The sequence below is a fragment of the Rhinopithecus bieti genome, unplaced genomic scaffold (genome assembly GCF_001698545.2).
Source record: "Rhinopithecus bieti isolate Rb0 unplaced genomic scaffold, ASM169854v2 scaffold_47707, whole genome shotgun sequence".
Lineage (NCBI taxonomy): Eukaryota > Metazoa > Chordata > Mammalia > Primates > Cercopithecidae > Rhinopithecus > Rhinopithecus bieti.
This window is the reverse complement of record NW_016819117.1, coordinates 332273-352236: the sequence shown is the minus strand read 5'-3', so window position 1 is coordinate 352236 and position 19964 is coordinate 332273. Positions and strand designations below refer to the sequence as shown.

At 57.7% G+C, this 19964-nt stretch overlaps 1 protein-coding gene across 1 annotated transcript in view; it reads left to right on the top strand.

The window, feature by feature from the left end:
• LMF1 (lipase maturation factor 1) overlaps nt 1-19964 on the top strand; it is an 84838-nt gene that overhangs the window by 35852 nt on the left and 29022 nt on the right. The window contains exons 4-5 of the mRNA XM_017858284.1: nt 4256-4404; nt 19277-19342. Of these exons, the coding sequence (XP_017713773.1) occupies nt 4256-4404; nt 19277-19342 (215 nt within the window). The remainder of the gene's footprint in view (nt 1-4255; nt 4405-19276; nt 19343-19964) is intronic.

The following is a 19964-nucleotide window of genomic DNA, read 5'->3' as shown; positions in this document are numbered from 1 at the left end:
CCCGTCCCACCTGCCCCTGACCCCCCGCGTCCCACGTGCCCTGGCCCCCGTGTCTCACCTGCCCCATCCCCACATCTCACCTGCTCTGGCCCCCAGTGATGGTGCTCGCCTCACCTGCCTGAGGCACCGCAGTCGTCCCACCCTGCATCTCTCTCGTCCCACACGGCTGCTGGCCTACAGGACTTCCATCTGAAAAACCCCAGCTCAGGCTCCACCCCAGCGCTCTGCCTGGCCAGCAATGCACCCTGTCCCTGGGACTCTCCATCGTCTGATTGAGGTCCCCAAGGCTGGTGGTGCATGAGTGTGCTGCTGGCCGCCCAGCCTAGCCCTGCCCAGAGCATCCTGCAGGCATCCCTCCACGTGTTCCCACGTGCCCTGGGCTGCCAGGCGTAGATCGCGCCTCTTGGTGGCAAATCTTCTGGTTCTTCAGTGGCAGAGGGTCCTTACTCAACCTGTGATTCCCATAAATAGAAAAGGAATGTCAGCATGCACCTCTGCCTGGGTTTTATTTGGGGAGCAGGTGCCTAGGAGCTTGGCTGCAGAGTGAGGGACCCTAGCCGTTCTGAGGATGAGGAGGGCTCTCTGCTCCACCCTGTGGTCTCTGCCTGCCCTCTGCCCCCATCCTGCGCCTGGCTTCTCTGGTGTTTCAGACCTGTCCATACCCATACCACCTCACACCTGTGCACACAGGGTCCGCCCAGCCTGAATGTCCCCGGGAGTCGCCCCCTGGTCGCCCCTTGGCTCTGCAGAGCCAGATCTAGGGTGAGTTTTTCTTTGGCTGTTTTTAAATCGGTGTTCTTAAAACAAGTAGCACAAGACCCTGCCATCTAGGAGGCAAGCATGGGACGGGGAAAACCCTACAAGCCCTCGGGCCTTGGGGGACACCCTTCCTGGGCCAGCCAAGCAGGCAGCAGCGAGGCCGGGGTCCTCAGAGCCACTGATTTAGGGCTGAGAGCTGTGTGGCCCTCTGCGTCAGTCACTACTTAACATTAGTGATTCGCACTTGGAGATTTAGTTCAGAGAAACCACATTTCCATCTGATTCCAGGGCAGTGAAATTGTGTCTCCAATGGTCACGGGAAGGGTGGGAGAGAGTGTGTCTGGTTTTACACTTGGAGAACCGGAGCGATCACGGGCCTCAGGGCCCATAGCGGTGTGCGTTCTCTCGTGGACTGTATGAGCAAGCATCCGGTCTGTGTCCTGCAGAGCAGGAAGGTCGGGTGTGGGGAGCCTCCCTGGGTCTTGGCCTGTCCAGCCTCTACCCATTTGGGTCAGGGCTGTCTTCACAGGGTGCCGGAAGGGTTGGTACTGAAGCAACCTGCAGTCCCCCTTAAATGTGGAGACGTTTGCTCCCCTCCCAGGAGGGGTCAGGGGCAGCCCAGGGCCCAGTGATGGGGATGTCCGTGTCCCCGGGGCTCAGCATCTCGGAAGACAGTGCATGCAGCTGCAGCCGCCAGGCCTCGTGCCCCATCAACGATGGTGAGAACTGATTCCAAAGTCTGGAGCTCTGGGGAGCCGCTCCGAGAGGCACCGTGTGGCAGTCGCCATTGTCTGCAGATTTTCTTTTCCCAGTATTTCGTCTTAAAGTTCCGTTATAAACCGAGGCCTCAGAATGCCCGTCAGGGTGTCAGGCGTCTACAGGTCTGGCCCTGGCCTCGCCGTGTGCCTCGGGGTGCCCCACGGTGAAGCCTCTCTCTTCTGTGTGCCCCACATCTCCTGTGGCTCCAGACCTGACATCCAGAGCCTTCAACCCTAAACTGTCTCCAGCAAGGCAGTTATGAAGCTGCATCCTCGTTTCTGCCTTTTCTGATGCCCCGAGATGCCTGTGAATGGCACAGTACAGTTACCTGCAGCGCTGGCTGGGCCTGCAGGCCACAGGCTCCTGCCTTGGGCCCCAGCTTGGCTGTGGATCTGTGTGAATCCTGAGGGGGAGGGCAGCTGAGAGGCACTGGTACCCACCTGTACCTGGGTGATGGGGTACTTGCATCTCCTCTGCACCAGCATCGGGGCATCCAGCAGGCAATGAGCAATTAATATGGGTGCACCAGGCAAGGTGCCAGGGCAGGAGTGGGGCGACGCACCCTGTCTAGCGGGCAGGGCTCAAGAGCGTCTCCCTGGGCCCTGCACAGGCAGCTTCTCTGGTGAGTGGACCAGTGCTGTCTGTGTCACAGGAAGGAGAGCAGTGGCCATGGAAGTGAACGTTCCCCACAAGAGCTGCTGCTCAGTTCCCCGGGTAGAGCATAGCAGGCTCCTCCCAGGGCTGTGCTCAGTCTCTCGGAAAGCCCAACACAGCACGTGGTGGAAACGACGCCGGGGCAGTGGAGTGGAGCAGGGGCCCTCCTGGAGCCTTCCCCCTGCTAAAGGGAAGGGAGGTCCCTGGGGAAGAGCAGGGCGTGCAGATGCTGATGCCCGGCGGGCAGTGCGTGCAGCTGTGCAATGGGAAAGGCGCCGAGGGGGCGAGGATTGCTCTCACCAGCAGCGTCTGCTGTGGCCCTGCATGTTGCCACCTCGTTCGGGTGCCTCAGGCTCGCTTCATGCAGCGCTGGTGTTTGCTGGGTGAGAGCTGCCTGGAGAGCCCTGGCCCTGGCCCTGGCGCTGGCGCTGAGGCCGCCCTGGCAGTGTGCTGCTTATTGACTTTCCTGGGGACGCGTCGTCCGCCACGCTGAGGCGGAGAACAATGGCAGCCCTTGTGCATGCCGCGCAGCTGCTGGAATTCCACAAGACCCAAGCAAAGAAAACAGAAGCAGGTGGGCCCAGGGCAACCCTTTCCTTCCCAGGGCATTCGCAGGGCGCAGCCAGCTGGGCAGCTCTGGCTTCCATGGGGAAGATGGGGCCCAGCGAGCCTGGGGCGTAGGCGAGGTGGAGGGGGTCCCACTGCAAGACCAGCAGGCGTCAGCTTGGCAGCCTCTGCCCTCCACAAGCCGGAGCAGCATAAGGACCGACCGTCTGTCCATTCAGAGACCAGGGCCGCGCTGCCTCCATGCACACCCTGATCTGTTTATTCAGTAATTGGCAAACGTCCGTGTGGACTTGCAGGCGTTTATTTTGCACTTTGGGTTACAATCCAGTGCTGCTGTAGCAGCTTCTTCACAGGCTTTTTTTTTTTTTTTTACCATGTATTTACCATAATATCTCAGATACAGACGAGTTGAACCAATGGTTAGAGGAAGCTCCCCATGAGCCTCCGTCCGCTTCCCCTCCGCACTCTCCCATCCTCTGTGGCGCGTAGACGCTGCCCCCCCAAGCCTCCGTCCGCTTCCCCTCCGCACTCTCCCCTCCACTCTGTGGCACGTAGACGCTGCCCCCACAAGCTTCCATCCGCATCCCTCCGCACTCTCCCCTCCACTCTGGCGCGTAGATGCTGTGGTGGTGTGAGTCATGTGATCGTTGTCATGCTGGGCAGCGGGTGGCCTCTGTCCCATCCGGCATCCTCAGAGCCCAGGAGGGAGCCTGGCCTGTGGGGTCTCCGGGCCCCTGGGATGTGACCTGCCATGGACAGACGCGAGCTGTGGGCAGTTTCCAGCAGCCACATTCATGGTGGCTTCACCTCTGAGAAGAGCACTGGGATGGCGACCCGCGTCTGCATTCTTCTGCCGGGTTTCCAGTGGGAAGGATCCGTTGGGCCCCCACATGTCCCCACATCCAGCGGCAGAGCTGCTGCCTTATCCTGGGCCTGTGAGGGACTGACCGGTGTGGTTCCATGTGACCGACCATGACCTGCCTCTGCATCTTTGCCTGGCTTCCATGCCCGCCTGGGAAGGACAGGGCCAGAGGGAGACACTGCCTCACACAGAGGCCGGGCTGCTGCCCCAGTGCTGCTGCGCCAGTGCTGCTTCCGGGCTGGGAAGAAGGTGAAAGCTATTTTCATGCAAACCTACGGGAGGGAAAAGGCTTCCCCCAAACATCCGCTGGCAGCACGTGTGCTGGGCGCATTCTCAGATGTCAGGTCTGTGCAGCGTCCTGCGGGGTGGCAGGTGGCGGCCCTCAGAGCGGGGCCTTTCCCTCCAGGGCAAAGGGTGCCAAGGTCACGGGAAGCCCTGACCTGGGCCCCGGGTCCCACACCAGAGCTCCCACTGCTGCAGACCTGACCTTGCATGTCGGTGCTGAGACTAACACGTGGGGGTTGGTGCCTCTCCGCAGCAAGGTCAGCCCTGTTTTAAGGACCGTTTCCATTAAACTGAGTTTCTGAAATGATTTCTTGGTGAAATGTGTGGCTTCCATTAACTCACCCTTGGTATGTCTCATTGTCGTTTTAGGATGGGAGTCCCAGCTTCTGGAAACGGGGTTCCTGGGGATCTTCCTGTGCCCGCTGTGGACGCTGTCGAGGCTGCCCCAGCACACCCCCACATCCCGGATTGTCCTGTGGGGCTTCCGGTGGCTGATCTTCAGGATCATGCTGGGAGCAGTAAGTGGAGCTCTTCTGTGTGGTGTTTGGGGAATAAAGGTGGCTCTTTAACCTGTGCGGCTTCTAGGAGAGGTGAGGCTGTTTCTCTCCTCCCCTGCCGCCCTCTGTCCTCCCATCGGCATGGCCTGGCCAACAGCCCGCTCTTCTGCCCCTTCAGGGGCCTGTGTTTGAACCCTGGGGGCTCCCCTGGCTTTTCCCAGGCGTGTTCGTGATCACGGTTTCTGGGAAAGAGCCACACCTCTGAGTCCATTTCAGGAGACTGAGAGGAGCACTGGGCGCCCTGCTTCCCCCACCAGCCCTCCTGTGCTTGCTGGAGTGTCCGAAATGTTTCAGAGCTCGTTTGTAAATGACAGAGTCTCAGGCCATGGTGGGTGCGTCGGCAGACATATTCGAGGGTGAAGGAGGCATGAGACCCGCTGTCCTGACGCTCAGGGAAAGCGCAGCCTCCTTGCGTGCGGTCTCTCAACTGCGTCCTTCTTCCCGGGTGCCTGGTCTGCTGGGCTTTGGCGTCTCTTAGGACAGCCACACTGTCCAGGTTCCCTGCCGAGCCCTGGCGTGGGGGTGGCGGATTCCCTGCTGGGCCCTGGTGTGGGGGTGGCGGGCTGTGTGTGCTTCCTGCCCAGCCAGGGGCTGCCCATCTGCGTCTGCCCTGCACACGGTGAAGACACATGCCAGCCCTGTGTTCAGCTTCAGTAATGTGACCTCTGAGTTCACAAAGACATGATTTGCACTTTAAAATCAGGAGCGACGTGGTCCTTTTGACGTCTGCTGCACTGACCAGAGCTACGCAGCTCTCACTTTCTCTTCCACTTCACATGCTTTGTTAGTAAGATTTTAATTTTGGGCTGGAATGATAAAATCTTCATGTTTTTGTGTTGGAAACCACATCATACAGATACGCTCTCTGAGCATCTGTTCGCTTAAGTGTTTCATGGAGGATCCGCTGAAGACGTACAGAAGAGTTGGGCACAGCCCCAAGGAACTTGTCCCTGCCCCACCCAACAGCACGTGCTCACGCCAGGGCCATGGCCAGAGCGTGCCGCCATCTCGGCCACTCCTGCAGTCCGGAACGTTCCTCTTTTCTCCCTGGCCTTGAGGCGTGGCTGCTGTGCCTGTGTTCAGCTTCAGGTCATTCGGGTAGGGGGCCCGAATGCTGGGCAGCCCCTTTCACCCTGTCCCCCGGGGCAGCTTCAGACACTTCGGACACCCAGTCTTGACACAGCACCAGCCACAGACTCAGGAAGCCACGACCTCACGTGGCTTGGGGTATCATGTAACATGGTTCGCTGTAACGTGGAGTGTGGTTTGGAGTAGCGTGTAGTGTGTTTCAGTGTAGTGTGTAGTGTGGTTCGGTGTAGCATAGCTTGGTGTAGCGGGTAGTGTGGTTCAGTGTAGCGGGTAGTGTGGTTTGGTGTAGCATGTAGTGTGGTTCATTGTAGCGTGGTTCGGTGTAGCGTAGCTTGCTGTAGCGGGTAGTGTGGTTTGGTGCGCTGTGAGGGGCTGTCTGGGCCCATTCCTCACCATGTGTTCCCTGCACCGTGACGCCCATGTCTGGGCATAGCTCTTCTTTTTGTCTCGTTCATCTCAGAGCTCCATCCCCTGCGGCTCCCATCTTCCCCAACCCCTTCCTTTTCTGCCCCTCTCACCCACATACCTTGTGTCTCACCAGCACCAGCCCTTCACCAGTGCTGTAGAAACGTCAGCTGTGCATGGAGTGGATTGACTGTTTCTTGAGGAAAATGGGGCTCCCTGGTGGTATGCGAGCACCTGATTCCCTTTATTCCTTTTCTGGGAGGGTTACATGGCATCTCATGATGAGCACTTGCCGTGGTTGGGAGGGGTCACTGCAGGCTCAGCTGCACGAGCAGGAGATCCACAGAGAGGGACCTCAGCACCAGGGCCCCTCTCACCCCCCAGGACAAGGTGTCCGGAGGGTTGTCCCGGGCAGGGAGCCTCCCGCTTTCCACCTGCCCTCTGCGGCATGCCAGCTTCAACCCAGGTGTTCTGCCCCAGCCTCACAGGGGTGGTGGGCACCCATCCACGACGTCACTGCACACCTGTGGATGGTGGGCACCAGGGCATCCCTGACAGGTTGGTTTTCTGGGGCTATGGGGAGTCTTGGGCGTTTACTCTAGGTCAGGCAGGGTCCTGACTGAGGGGGTGGGTGAGTGGCTGCAGAGCCTTCTGGAAATGGTGTCAGGCCGGGTCCTGGCTGAGGGGTGGGTGAGTGGCGCAGAGCCTTCTGGAAATGGTGTCGGGCCAGGTCCTGGCTGAGGGGTGGGTGAGTGGCGCAGAGCCTTCTGGAAATGGTGTCAGGCCGGGTCCTGGCTGAGGGGTGGGTGAGTGGCTGCAGACAGTTGGCCATGGCTTGTTGGAGGAGGGCATAGCTGCAGCCAGCGTCCAGATCCCACAGGAAAGTGGGATGCTGACTCCGGGTTTATTTTTCCATTTAATTAGAAAGACTAGAAATGTTTCCATGGCTCCTTTTCACAGGACATTGAAATTCTTCGTTGTCTCCAGCCAGAGTACAGATACTCTCACAGGCTGTGGGTCCTGATCCGTCCGGGACTTAGTTTTAGGTTCTACCCTCTGCTGACTTGAATATACACAGAAGCGTATGTGGCATTTCAAAGGACTCTGTGGACGGCAGTGTCAGGCCGAAGCCCTGGGAGAGAAGCAGAGCTCCAGGGAGAGGAGCCAGCCCCACAGAGGAGCCGCCAGGCGGTTGTATGCAAAGCTCCTGATGCCAAGAGTTGAACAGCTCCCACAATGCCTGGTGGATGCAGGGATTCATCGGCTCATCGGAAGCACCTTTTATGGCATTTTGATTGACTGTTAGTGCCAGCTGGATAAGAAATTATCAGTGCACTAAAAGGCGTAATTACTTGATAGACTCTTACATTGGTGTGATTAATGTTCCTTTGGTGGAAAGCGGAGGGTGAGTTGATAAGAAAGAACAACAGCAGCAGAGTATCCACCTGTTGATGAGGAACTGCCCTGTGGACAGAGTCAGTTAGGAAGGCAGGCACACCCTTCCCCAGCTTGTGCACTTGGGTCAGAACCAGCGCCACACTGTCAGGTTGGCAGATTCACTCAGAAACCAGCACCTGTGGTTCTGTGGCCTGGGGGGTTTCAGATGCCCTGATCACTGGGTTCCTCAGAGCCATCTCAGGGGGACCCAATGGCCCTCCAGGTGAGGGTGCTAAGCAGAAGGGAAGGAGAAGCCACAGCTTCTGTGCCCGCTTGAGCTGGACGTCAGCTGCAGGCCTCAGGGTCACCACACACAAGTCAGTTGTATTTTTTTGAGACAGAGTCTTGCCTTGTCGCCCAGGCTGGAGTGCAGTGGCATGATCTCAGCTCACTGAAACCTCCACCTCCCAGGTTCAAGTGATTCTCCTGCCTCAGCCTCCCGAGTAGCTGGGACTACAGGTGCCCGCCACTACTCCCAGCTAATTTTTTGTATTTTTTTAGTAGAGTCAGGATTTTACCACGTTGGCCAGGACCTCGTGATCCGCCCACCTCGGGCTCCCAAAGTGCTGGGATGACAGGCGTGAGCCACCGTGCTCAGCAAGTCAGTTGTATTTCTATATGCTAGGAAAAAATGTCAAAATGAAAACGTTAAGTATAGCATTTATAATAACATTCAGAACCATAAAATAGGAAATTTTAACAAAAGAAATGCAGCCTGTATGCCTCGCAAGATACCACACATTGCTGAAAGTAAGGAGCACTTCAGTAAATGGAGAGGTATACCATGTTCATGAATCAGTCTGCATATGGCTAAACTGTCCGTCGCCGCCGATTTGAGCTATGGATTCCATGACATCCCAGACAACCCCAGAAGGATTGTTTTTTCCAGAAATAGATCGACTGACTCTTAGATGTATATGGAAATGCCAAGGACCTAAATAGCCAAAACAATTTTGAAGAAGAATAAAGATGCAGGAGTCACACTACTTGATTCCAAGATTTACTGAAAAATGATAATAGTGGAGACAGTGTGACACAGATGTTGTTAGGGTTCCCTTGAGGGACAGAACTAATAGGATGAACATATGTGTAAAGGGGAGTTTATTGAGTATTAACTCACATAGTCACAAGGCCCCACAATAGGCTGCCTGCAGGCTGAGGAGCAAGGAGAGCCAGTCCCAAGTCTCAGAACGGAAGAACTTGGAGTCCGATGTTCGAGGGCAGGAGGTGTCCAGGACAGAAGAACGATGCAGGCCGGGAGGGGAGGCCCGTCTCATCTCTTCACCTTTTCCTGCCTGCTCGATATTCGCTGGCAGCTGATGAGATGGTGCCCACCAGATTAAGCTTGGGTCTGCCTTCCCCAGCCCCCTGACCCAAGTGTCAGTCTCCTTTGGCCATACCCTCACAGACACACCCAGGATCAGTACTTTGCATCCTTCAACCCAATCAAATTGACACTGAGTAGTAACCATCACAAGGCGTGAGGACAGATAGCTGCATCCGTAAAACAGAGAACCAAGAAACGGTCCCACACCAAAGTCAGGATCAAATGATTTTTGGACAAGCCACCAAGTCAATTCAACTGAGAGAAAGAAGCCTGTGCAGCAGTTGGTGCTGGAAGTCCCAGTTATCCATCTGGGATAAGTGAACCCCCTCCATCACCACACACAAATGTTAATTTGAGATGGATTGCAAACATAAAAGCTAAAACTATTAACACTACTTGAAGGTAACATAGAATACTTTGTAATCTTGTGATAAGCAAAAGTCTCTTACAACACAAAACATTAACCATAAAAGAAGAAAATGGCCTGGCACAGCGACTCACGCCTCTAACCCCAGCATGTCAGGAGGCCGAGGCGGGAGTGTCCCTTGAGCTCAGGAGTTCAAGACCAGACTGGGCAACATAGTGAGACCCTGTCTTTAAAGAAAAAGAAAAAAAAAAATACATACATTGGACTTCCTCAAAATTAAAGCCTTCTGTTCTTCAAAAGAGACGGTCGAGAAAATGGCAAGGCAGAGATCAGGAGAAAATACTCACAATGCTGTTATGCCTGACAAAGAACCTGTATCTGGAATACATAAAGAATTCATAAAGTTCAATAATAAAGATAATTTGATTTTTTAAAGAGGGAAAGGATTTTAGCAGGCACTTCACAAAAGGAAATACGCAAATGGCTATCATAGCACTTGAAAAGTCCCTCCGATGCATTGGCTGTTAGGGAAACGCAGAGCAAATCTGCGCTGAGATGCTTCCTCCCCACAAGAACGGCTGGAATTACCAAGGCTAGCGAGTCAGCACTGGCGCTCGCGTCCTTATGCTTAGGCTGCATGAAAATACCACGGGCCAGGGGCCTTCAGCAACAGGGATTTATTTTCACAGTTGTTGGGGCTGCAAGTCCAAGATTGAGGTTCTTCCAGGTGATTTGGTTTTCAGCAAGGATGTCTTCGTAGCTTGTGAAAACATCTTTCTCCGTGTCCTCACGTGGCCTTGCCTTGCAAGGACACTAACCCTGTCGGATCAGGGCCTCCCCTTATGACCACATTTAACCTTAATTAGCTCCTTAGCAGTTCCATCACGGGGGTTAGGGCTACAGTCTGTGAACTGAGCGGGACACAGGCATTCAGCCCATCGCAGCAGGGTGAGAGGCGGGGGACGTGCGCCTTGCCGGGGAGCAAGTATGGGCTCCAGCATGCTAGGAGAGAGTTCACCTGCTCCCATCCCACAGCCCAGTGTTTCCACTTATAAATAGTTACCCCAGAGAAACGAAACGCTTGTAACAGCACTGTCCGCAAGAGTAAGGACTGGAAACGGCCACAGCCCATCAGCAGGAGAGCGGATAACACACGGCGCCACATTCCCAACATGGCTGTGGTTCCTCAGCATGAGGAGGAAGAAACTACGGATGTGGAAAGCGTGCGGTGGTCTCAGAGCTGGCGAGACACCAAGGAGTGTGCCCCGAGCGAGTCCCTTCGTGGGAGGGTCAGAACAGGCAAACGGTGCATGGGACGTGCTCAGAGAGGTGCCTTTGGGATTCAGGTCGGGGCTGACGGAGTGGAAGTTTGGGAACTTTCGGAGCGCTGGGAGTGTTGTGTATCTCAGTGGTCAGCCCATGGTTCAGAGGAGGAGCCGGCAGGAGCATTGGGGAGGATGAGTAGCGTCACCGCCACACAGCAGAGACAGGCGTCCCTGGGGGCAGTGCAGAGGTCACCACACCGAGCCAGACTGTCCTCGGCCTTCCCTGGGTTGAGCACCAGATGAAAACCATGTGCTTTGAACCCTGGAAAGACAGTCGGCCCAGTCAGAGCCAGAGCCTGAGACAGGCGGCCCCCAGGGCGCAGCTGCGGGAAGCTGCATCCTCTCACGGGCTCAAACAAGGCGGGGGATGATGTGTTCCCTCAATGGCTTCTTGGTGTCCCTTGACATCCAGGAGTGTGAGGTGAGGTGAGGGCTCTGAACCGGGAAGCTGACAAGTCAGGGAGAATGCCAGGCCAGACGCATCGGCCTGCGGGGGTGGAGCAGAGCCTGGCACTCCCTGTCCTTGCTCCATCTCACTCTGGCTGCTGCCCTGGCCCAGGGCTGCTCACCCCAGGCGTGTGGCAGAGGAAGCCTGGCTCCCAGAGCTCCCCCCAGGCCCTGGAGCGGCAGGCGGCGGGCATCCTCACCCCAACCCATGGCCGTGCCATGCACAGGATAGCTGAGCTTGCCACTGCCACAGGGTGTCGGCGGGTTGGGGCAACAAACAGGGCCCAGGTGCTGGTGGCCAGGCTGGCTGTATGTGTGGGTCGGCTGCCACCTGACTGCGCTGGAACAAGAACCACCCCCGCCCACCCCTGCTGCTCTCCACCCGGTTCTGGGCCGGCCTTGGCTGGGCTTCGGGGATCCTCAGGTTGTGCGGGTCGTGGCTTCCCGGGGCTGGGCTGGAGCCGTCATGGAGTCACCACGGTTCCTCACGGACACAGGCGGGGCTGGCGGCGCCTCTCCACCCTCCTTGCCTCAAGCTGCAGGGACAGCACCGAGAAGCCACATGGACCCAGATGGCCTCGCCCGACTCTGACTCGGGGCCGTCTCCAGCCTGCCTCCCACCAGGCTGCACACACACGGCTTCTCCCGGAGCCCTGGAGCGTTTACCTCGTGTTTTGGCTGGGTTTTCTGCTTTAAATGAGTTTATTTCAGTCATGTCAAAGTGAAGGTCTCTTTCCCTCAGGACGTGATCAGTGGCGTTGCCGTCAAGTCACAGTGTTTAGGGCAACAGATGGCCTTTAATGACGCTATATAAAAAAATAACTTCCACCTTCTTTCCCCATCTTGGTTTTGTGAAGACAGAGCATCTGTGTCTCAGGGCGGGGGTGGGTCTGCATACTCTGTGGCCAGCAGGCAGCAAGACACCTGTTGGTGGAGCCCGCAGCTCTGTGTCCCAACACCTCTGTGCCACCTGCATAGGGGCAGAGGGTGGGTTTTCCGTGAGGCCCCCTGGAGCCAAAGCCACCCTTGATCACTTCCTGCTGATGAACTGGGCTGTGTTGGGGTGCAGCGCTCTCGGCTGTGAACGTTCTGGGAATTGAGTTGGGGTCCTTGTTGCTGGGAATTCTCAGACCTGGACAATATTAAAGAGGAGACCACTTGATTTTTAGTTTGACCCCTGGAGAACTGAAAAGCTGGAAATCTGTTTTCTGTCCCTTCCCGCTCCCAGCCCTCCCCTCACTCCCCATCTGGCTTCTGTGTGGAGGGGCGTGTGCACGGGCTGTCCTGCTGTGGCTGCAGGTGTGCAGATGCCCCTGCCGCTGTCTCCCGCTTCCTGCTGGGCTGCTTTGGCGTGAGTGTTGCCTGGCAAAGGCATCTCAGGCCCACAGGAGGATAAAGAGAAGCCAGAGAATGCATCATTCCAAAAACTGGCCAAGTTAAAACATGATGTCTGGCCGGGCACGGTGGCTCACGCCTGTTATCCCCGCGCTTTTGGGAGGCCGAGACAGGCAGATCACCTGAGGTCAGGAATTTGAGACCAGCCTGGCCAACAGGGTGCAGTCTTGTCTGTACTAAAAAAACACACACACATAAAAATTAGCAGGTATGGTGGCGGGCACCTGTAATTCCAGTTATTTGGGAGGCTGAGGCAGGAGAATTGCTTGAACCTGGGAGGCGGAGGTTGCAGTGATCCAACATCGCGCCACTGCACTCCAGCCTGGGTGACAGAGTGAGACTCCAGCTCAAAAAAATAAAATAAAATATGATGTCCAAACTCACACCTGTGCAGCTCATGGCTCCGTGGGGCTCACACCTGTGCAGCTCATGGCTCTGGAGGGCTCACACCTGGCTGCAGCACCCACAGGTAGGGCCTTCCAATGCTCCTTATGTGCAAACTGTCTTGGTCCTCATTAACACTAGAAGAAAAAGCAACAACTGAAATGTGGACTATGTAAGCCCACAGTGTCAACAATTTTTAGGTCAGAATCGAGCCAAGGCCAGGGAGCTATAGTATAGCCAGGCTGTATGATTGCAGGTGCCGTGGAAACCCAGTAACAGAGATGCCGCCATGAAGAGCTGCCTGGGATATTACAGAAGCCTTAGGCCAGTCAATGTGACCACTTAGATCAGATGGACAAAACCCTTGAAAAAGGGTGCAGGGGCGTGCCGTGCACAGTGACTTCTTTTCTCAAGGAAAGCCAGGATTCGGGACCCGCGTCAGAGCTGAGCCCCACGTCTCTCTTTACACCCAGACCTGCTCACCTTTTGTGGGATTCAGGCCCAAGTGTGCGGCATCGTGCAGCGGAGACTCCGACCCTCATGGGCCAGGGCAGGAGGCCTCCCGCGTCCAGGGCCCGTGCCTCCCACGTGTGTGCTGCCGCCCCAGGCCTCATGGGGTCGGAAGGAAGGTGCCAGGGGCTCAACAGGTTTGCGCTTTAATGTCTGCTGTTTTCCCACAGGCCCGGGACTGTCTGCAAAGCTCTTTACGCTGAGCGTGCTTCACCCCCGAGCGTCCCAGAGGGTCCGCAGCCCATGGGAGGTGTGGGTCATGGGCAGCACTGAAAGGCCAATGTGGAGCGGTGCTGCCGGCACCCGGGAAGAGCTGACTTTGAAGTCCACAGGCTGCTGCCTGGCATCAGAGCCGCTGGTGAAATCACATTAAACGTAATGGAATCAGTATCGGCATGCAGCCCTGTGAGGCCAGGATCAGGCGGATGTGCCACCGTTTCTGTGTGGAGGGGGCGACAGGCCTGCCCTGGTCCTAGAGTGCCACACTCCAGAACCAGAGCGATTATCCTAATTGCTTTATTGCATCAGTGTGGGGGCAGCTTATAGGAAAAGGGGCTTCTTTCAGGCCCATCGCCTTCAGGGAGACATGGACCACCTGGAAGGGGCAGACCTCTGACTCCAGCACAGAGGCATCGTGAGAATTTTTAGTAAATGATGTCTATGGCATCCTGACCTCTGGCCCCAGCTGCAGCCCCCTGTGAGGCTGAGGCCCAGACCAGAGTCCTCGAAAGCGCTTTGTGCCTCTGACCTCCAGCGTCTGTGGGCAGAGCTGGGACAGGAGCCGGGGTGCTCCTCGCAGCTGAAGCACATCAGCCTCCAGGGCGAGCGTGTCTCAGATCCCTGCGCAGCCCCCGGAACGATCACTCAGGACATGCTCTCCTGTAATCTTCAAAGGATCTCCTGGGTTGTGGGTGCAAAATAAAACTATGCTAAAAAGAGCACTAGTAATTCCTCTTCCCAACCGTACAGTCCAGCTCAGGTGATCTCCCAGTGAGAGAACCAGCCGCCGTGCTTACCATGCACACGCCTTTCTGGGTTCACGCCGAAAGTTTCTATTGAAGTGCACGTTGTTTGCCAGAAAACAAAAATAAAAATATAGTAAGTCCAAAATCTCTTCTGTCTGATTTCTAGTTAAAACCGTGATCACAGCAAGAGAAATTCACGTGGTACAGTGACTAGAGCAGCAACTTCCAGAAGGCAAATCGATCCTGTCAGAGAGACAGGCGGCTGAGAGTCTACAGCAGACCTTGTGCTTCGGAGATGCCACGCCGTGGCGAGAACTGCCCTCCTGTTAATTCCCCTCCCCTGGCTAAGCTGCTAAGGCGTGGTGATTCTTGGGGTCTTCCTGGTGTCTGGTGACCTGAAAGCTTGTGCCCCAAGTCTTGGCATCTGCATGGCCTGGCTGCCACCCCTTGGCTCTGCCCCCGCCTGGGCTGCTCTGGGCCCCAGCTGCCACCCCTTGGCTCTGCCCCCGACCTAGGCTGCTCTGGGCCCCAGCTGCCACCCCTTGGCTCTGCCCCCACCTGGGTTGCTCTGGGCCCCAGCAGCCAAGGCCTCAAGGGCACCCAGAGCCAGGGGAAGGAGCACTTCCGGTGTTTTCAGACAGACAAGCCTCTGTGAACGGGCCTTAGGTTCTGGAAGCCCAGGCTCTCCCGGCTGGCATTGGTCAGAAAGTCAGTGCCTCTGCCCACAGTTTGGGTCCCCTAGGCTCTGCGGCGGCCCAACTGTCAGCTTGGGACAGCCTTTCCCAGGTGCTTGGGGAGCAAATGGCTGCCCTCAAACTCATGGGAATTCACTTCCAGGCGGCAAGTGAGCCTGGGGCGTTTGTCCAGGCCCAGGTCCCTTGGTCTGCAAGTTGGAGCCCAGTCATTGTCAATGAGCCAGTCAGCTGCATGTCTGAGGGCAGAGCTTTGTCCTCAGTGTGAAGCCACGAGGGCCCTGGGTCCCCTTCGTCAGGAGCCACAGAGATGCTGACCCACCACACTTCGATGCTCAGACCACTGTTCTGAGGCGTGAAGTGGCCCAGAGAGGCCCCTCCTCCAGAGGATGCCCGCCACGCAAAGGATGCCTGCCACGCAGAGGACACCTGCCTACCTGCCACGCAGAGGACGCCTGCCATGCACACAGCTCCTAGTGCAGCTGTGCCACAAGTCTGCATGCTGAACTGAAGCACTCGGGGGCACAGCCCACCTCCCATGCCAGTTCTCTCTTGCATGAGGGCAAGAAAGTGTGGATACCATCCCAGGAAAACGGGAGAGCCACGGAACCAGGCGGGACCCCAGGCACCACCCCTGCCGCGCCTGGGCCACCCTCAGATATGGAGACGAGAGGGCCTTGATAGACCCCACAGTGCCTGTGCCCACGGAGCCTGCCGGTGGTCTCCTCACCCTGAGACACGGTTTCCACCCACCCCCAGCTCTCAGAGCACTCGGGGAGAAGCAGTGGCTGCTGCAACAAGTCTGAGACCCCTGCAGCTGCTCACAGGGGCACCAGGCTCTGACCCGGCTCCAGGGCGAAGCTCTCCCCTTTGAGTTTTCTCCTGACCTGTCGCGAGTAATTTCCTGTGTTTACAGGTGGGGAGGAAGGGCCACTGATGTGGGCGAGGGGACCCTAATGCCAGGAGGGTGGAGGAGGTTGTGGCTTGGAGGGAGGCCTGGTGGCGCTGCCTCCTTGAACACCACGTTAGCCGATGCTTTCAGGGACTGTGGGGGCTTGGGTCTGTCCTGAGCCACTGTGCAGGGGGCTATCACTGCAGGGTGGACAGCAGGCCTCTGGGGGCCAAGTGAGAGAAACGGGGTATCCACAGAGTGTCTCCTTCTGCCGCATAAGACCATCAGATGCTTCGAGTTTCCAGATGGCAGATTTGGGGAAGTGTGTCCCAGGACACACGGGCATCAGGAGAGGAGCTGCTGCAGCCGCACGCTGCGAGGCTGGAACATCGCCGACGGGCCTGGAAAGTTCCGGCACTCCGAGCAGAGCTGGAGCGTAGCACGGGCAGTGGGTCCCTGGCTCCCTTTGGGTCTGGTGCGTTTATCGGCCTGTCTGTGCCTTTTTTTTTTTTTTTTAAGAATTAATTTTGGGCTGAAAAGCCTCAAAGAAGGCTTTGTTCCTTTGACACTTGCTCTGGAAGAAAAAAAAATCCGTGGAAAATCTGACATCTGCAATGTAGAGATAAATCAATAGATGGGAGGAATATAATTATCTTCCACTCCTGAAAGAATTTTCAGATTTTAAGTGTCTCATATCAGCTTAGAATTTGAATGACATTTTAATTATTTTGTTTTTTTCTTCTTTTCCTGGTTTGAATCTCCATAGAGTTCCACTCTCGGATTCTGCAGGGAGCAGAGCTGGTGCTCATGTGGGGGAGCGGGGGCGGTGGCTGTGCCCCTGCCCGGTGGAGCTGTGCATTTCATCAGAAGCAGTGGCTGCCCTGGGCATAGGCAGTGCCTTGAGGAGTGGGGCCTGCTCCACCCGGTCAGCTGGACGTCCCCGGCTGTTTTCATGCATGTTTGCAGGACAGGAGCCCAAGCGGGAAACAGTCTCTGGTGTTTTTGTGATCTGAGCAAACCCAGCTTCCAGAAGACCTGACTCGTTTTTAAGGCAGTTCACCTTTCAGGTCTTTAAACAGTAACACTCCTGGGTGTTTGATGCCCTCCCTGCCGCTGGGGGCGCAGGGCGTGTGAGGGCGGGGGCGTGCAGCGAGACCCTAGAGGTGGTGATGCCGGACCCAGACGTGGCCCCGCCAGACGTAGCCTTCACAGTGTGCGGGGTGGCTGAGCCTGAGAACTCCTCCGAGGCGCATCTGTGGACCGCGTAGCCTGCGTGTGGGTGGTGTCCCATCTGGCTCACACGCGGAGCAGGTGCCTGTTGCTTGGTGTTCCTGTAGGGCCAGGCTGGGCTCTTGGTCCCACTCCCCTGCCGTTTCTCATTCGTGTCCCTCTCAGCCACGTGCCATCCTTCAGGGCACAGCGCAGCCTCTCCTGGCTCTCCCACTCCCCCGCCAGTCCCGCGGGCCCCATGTTCCAAACTCGTTGGAATTGGACACACCCCTCCCCTGCCCAGGTCGTCCTGCACAGACAGCAAGCAGCAGAGCCTGCTGCCTTCTCGGTCACATGTAGCCAGAGAACCCGGCGGCTCCCGTGCTGCCCTGGCCCTGGCTTGGAGTCCGCAGCCACCCTGAAGGCCCTCCCGTGTGTGGTCGGTTTTGTGTCAGCCTGGCTGGGCTGGGGTCCCTGGTCCATCACCAAATGCTGGCCTCCGTGCTGCTGGGAGGTATTAATGTTTTGCAGACGTGGCTCCAGCCCGTGATGGGCTGACCTGGGGAGGAGGAGTCTACTGGGAGCCTGAGGCTGACCCGACCGGGCAGGAGACCGAGGCTGGAGCTGGGGCTCCCCGGAGAGGAGGAAATTCCACCCCAACGGCAGCTCCAGCCCCTGCCCTGGAGGTCCTGATGGCCTCCACAGGCCTCAGGCTGCACCCCCCACCGTCTGGAGGCCAGTCTCCCACAATGGGACCACGACTGGTGCCGTGGTGGAAGGGACCCTGCATTCCAGGGCCTCCTGCTGTGGCCTCCTCAGCCCTGCTGTGCCTCATGCTCCTGCCTGAGGAGTACACCCTCACCCTCCTCTTCTTCCCTCATGGCCATGCCCACCCTGCCCTGGGGCTCCCCGCCCAGGCCAGCCCTGTCAGCTCTGTCCAGACACGAGCCAGCCTCCACTGTGAACAGATTGTGTTCCCCGAATTCCATTTCACATGGAAACCCTGACCCCCGTGTCATGGTACCAGGAGCCAGGCCCGACACCCCAGCACGCCCACGGAGGGAGCACTGGCTGATGGGAGGCGGCCGTTACGAAAATGTCCCCAGAGATACCCTCACCCTCTTCCCACCATGTGGGCAACCACGAGACAGCACCACCTGCAGCCCAACGCAGCTGCCCCAGAGCCCACCATGCTACACCGACCGTAGCCGTCGGCTCTGAACCTGCGGCATGGATTCCTGTCCTTTATGTGCCGCCGCGTCTGCCACGCCTGGTGGCTGTCCTGCCTCTCTACACCTTGTCGCACCTGCGCCTGCAGCACACGGCCTCTATGGGGTGGAGCAGGACCCGGCACCTCACAGGCACTCAGTGCTTATGTGCCAGGTGGACAGTGGGGTGGACAGGGGACAGGTGGGCGGACGGGCCGGTGGACAGGGGACGGGTGGGTGGACAGGCCGGTGGACAGGTGGATGGAGCCCAGGGGATTTGGCCGGGAGTGGCTGTAGCAGCAGAAACTCCCGTCATGGAGGAGGGCTCACTTCCGTGTCTGTGCAGTCTCACCTTGGACGCAGCCAGTGTGTGAGAGACGCTGGATGTGAATCTGTGTCTCAGTGGTGATTTTAGGGCAGGCGGGAGGAGGGGTCAGTTGTTTCTGACTTGTGAAGGAATCATCTGAAGCCGTGAGTGCCCCAGGGACAGCGGATGGGTGTGGGAGCCGACCCCTCTCTGGATGCTTCACTGTGGCCCAGGCACTGCAGAACACCCACCCCCACAGCCTCCCTGCCCAAGTCCCACCTTCCCCAGTGCTGACGGCTCCCTCTGCAGGCCCCTGGAAGCCTCTCCCATGCCCCAGGCATCCTCACAGCAGCGAGTTGCAGTGTGTGGGAGACACACGGGGCCTGCGCCTGGGCTCCCTTTGTGCCGCAGGGGGCGTGGCTGAGACGCGTGTGCACTGGGCGCTCCCTCCTGACTTTGGGCTCATCTTGGAGGCTCTGAGAAGCTTCCCCCTGACACTGTCCGTGGGGTCTGTGCAGCGCGTGGTGCATTTGTCCTCTTTAAAGACACGCAACTTCTGTAGCATGATGATGTGTGGAGCTCTGAGAATGAATGTTGGGGAAGGTGCACCAGGCGCTGACTATAAAAAGGAAGCCGCCGTTGCTCACGCCTGCGGTATGCACTTAAGTCCTGTTCATCAAAGCAGCCCTGAATCTGCCCTCCCCAAATTCCCCCTTCCCGAGTGTTTCATACGTAAGGTCCCCTCCCTCACCGCACCTGCAGCCCAGATCCACGGCCTTCGGGGACGGTTCGTCTTCCCGGGAAGCTGTTTCTATTGGGGCTGCCGCGTCCCCAGCCCCCGTGACTGACTCTCCCTCTGCTGTCTTCCTTGCAGGGCCTGATCAAGATCCGGGGGGACCGGTGCTGGCGAGACCTCACCTGCATGGACTTCCACTACGAGGTGAGCGTGCCGTGCAGGGTGAGGGCAGAGCACCCGGCCTCACGCCGTCCCATTCCCACTCTTAGTGGGGCTCAGTCCTGCACACCCTTGTGAGCTGTCGTGTCACAGGGTCACCCCCACTTGATTCAGGACACCCTCTCCTTCCTTTCTCCGGGTGAGGTGGTCACACGGGGGCTTGCAGGCGCCCCTCACTTGCTGGGGCCGCGGGGACAGGGTCCGTGGCCCTCCATGGTCTCGAGTGCAGCTGGTTTGCTCTGGTTCCTGCACCGGCACCCTCTGCTGCTGTCGTCCGTCCTGCCCAGGCCTCCAGGCCAGCCCCTCCTTCCTGGAGTCCACAGCTCCCCACCGTCCCGACAAGTGCCTCTTGGGGGCTTCCTGGCTGTGTGCCCAGCCCCTGCTACGCAGAGCTGTGGCTCCATCATTACCTGGACACGGGCAGGTGTGTCCCACAGGGCAGGTGTGAACCACAGCATAGTTCCACTGTGCTTGGCCCCCAGGCCTAGGCTGAGTCCCTTTAGATACCCCGGTTCCTGCCAACTGTTCATGTAGGGGCTGCGAGTGGTCTGGATCCTGGAGTTCACGAGTTCATGTAGGGGCTGCGACTGGTCTGGGTCCTGGAGTT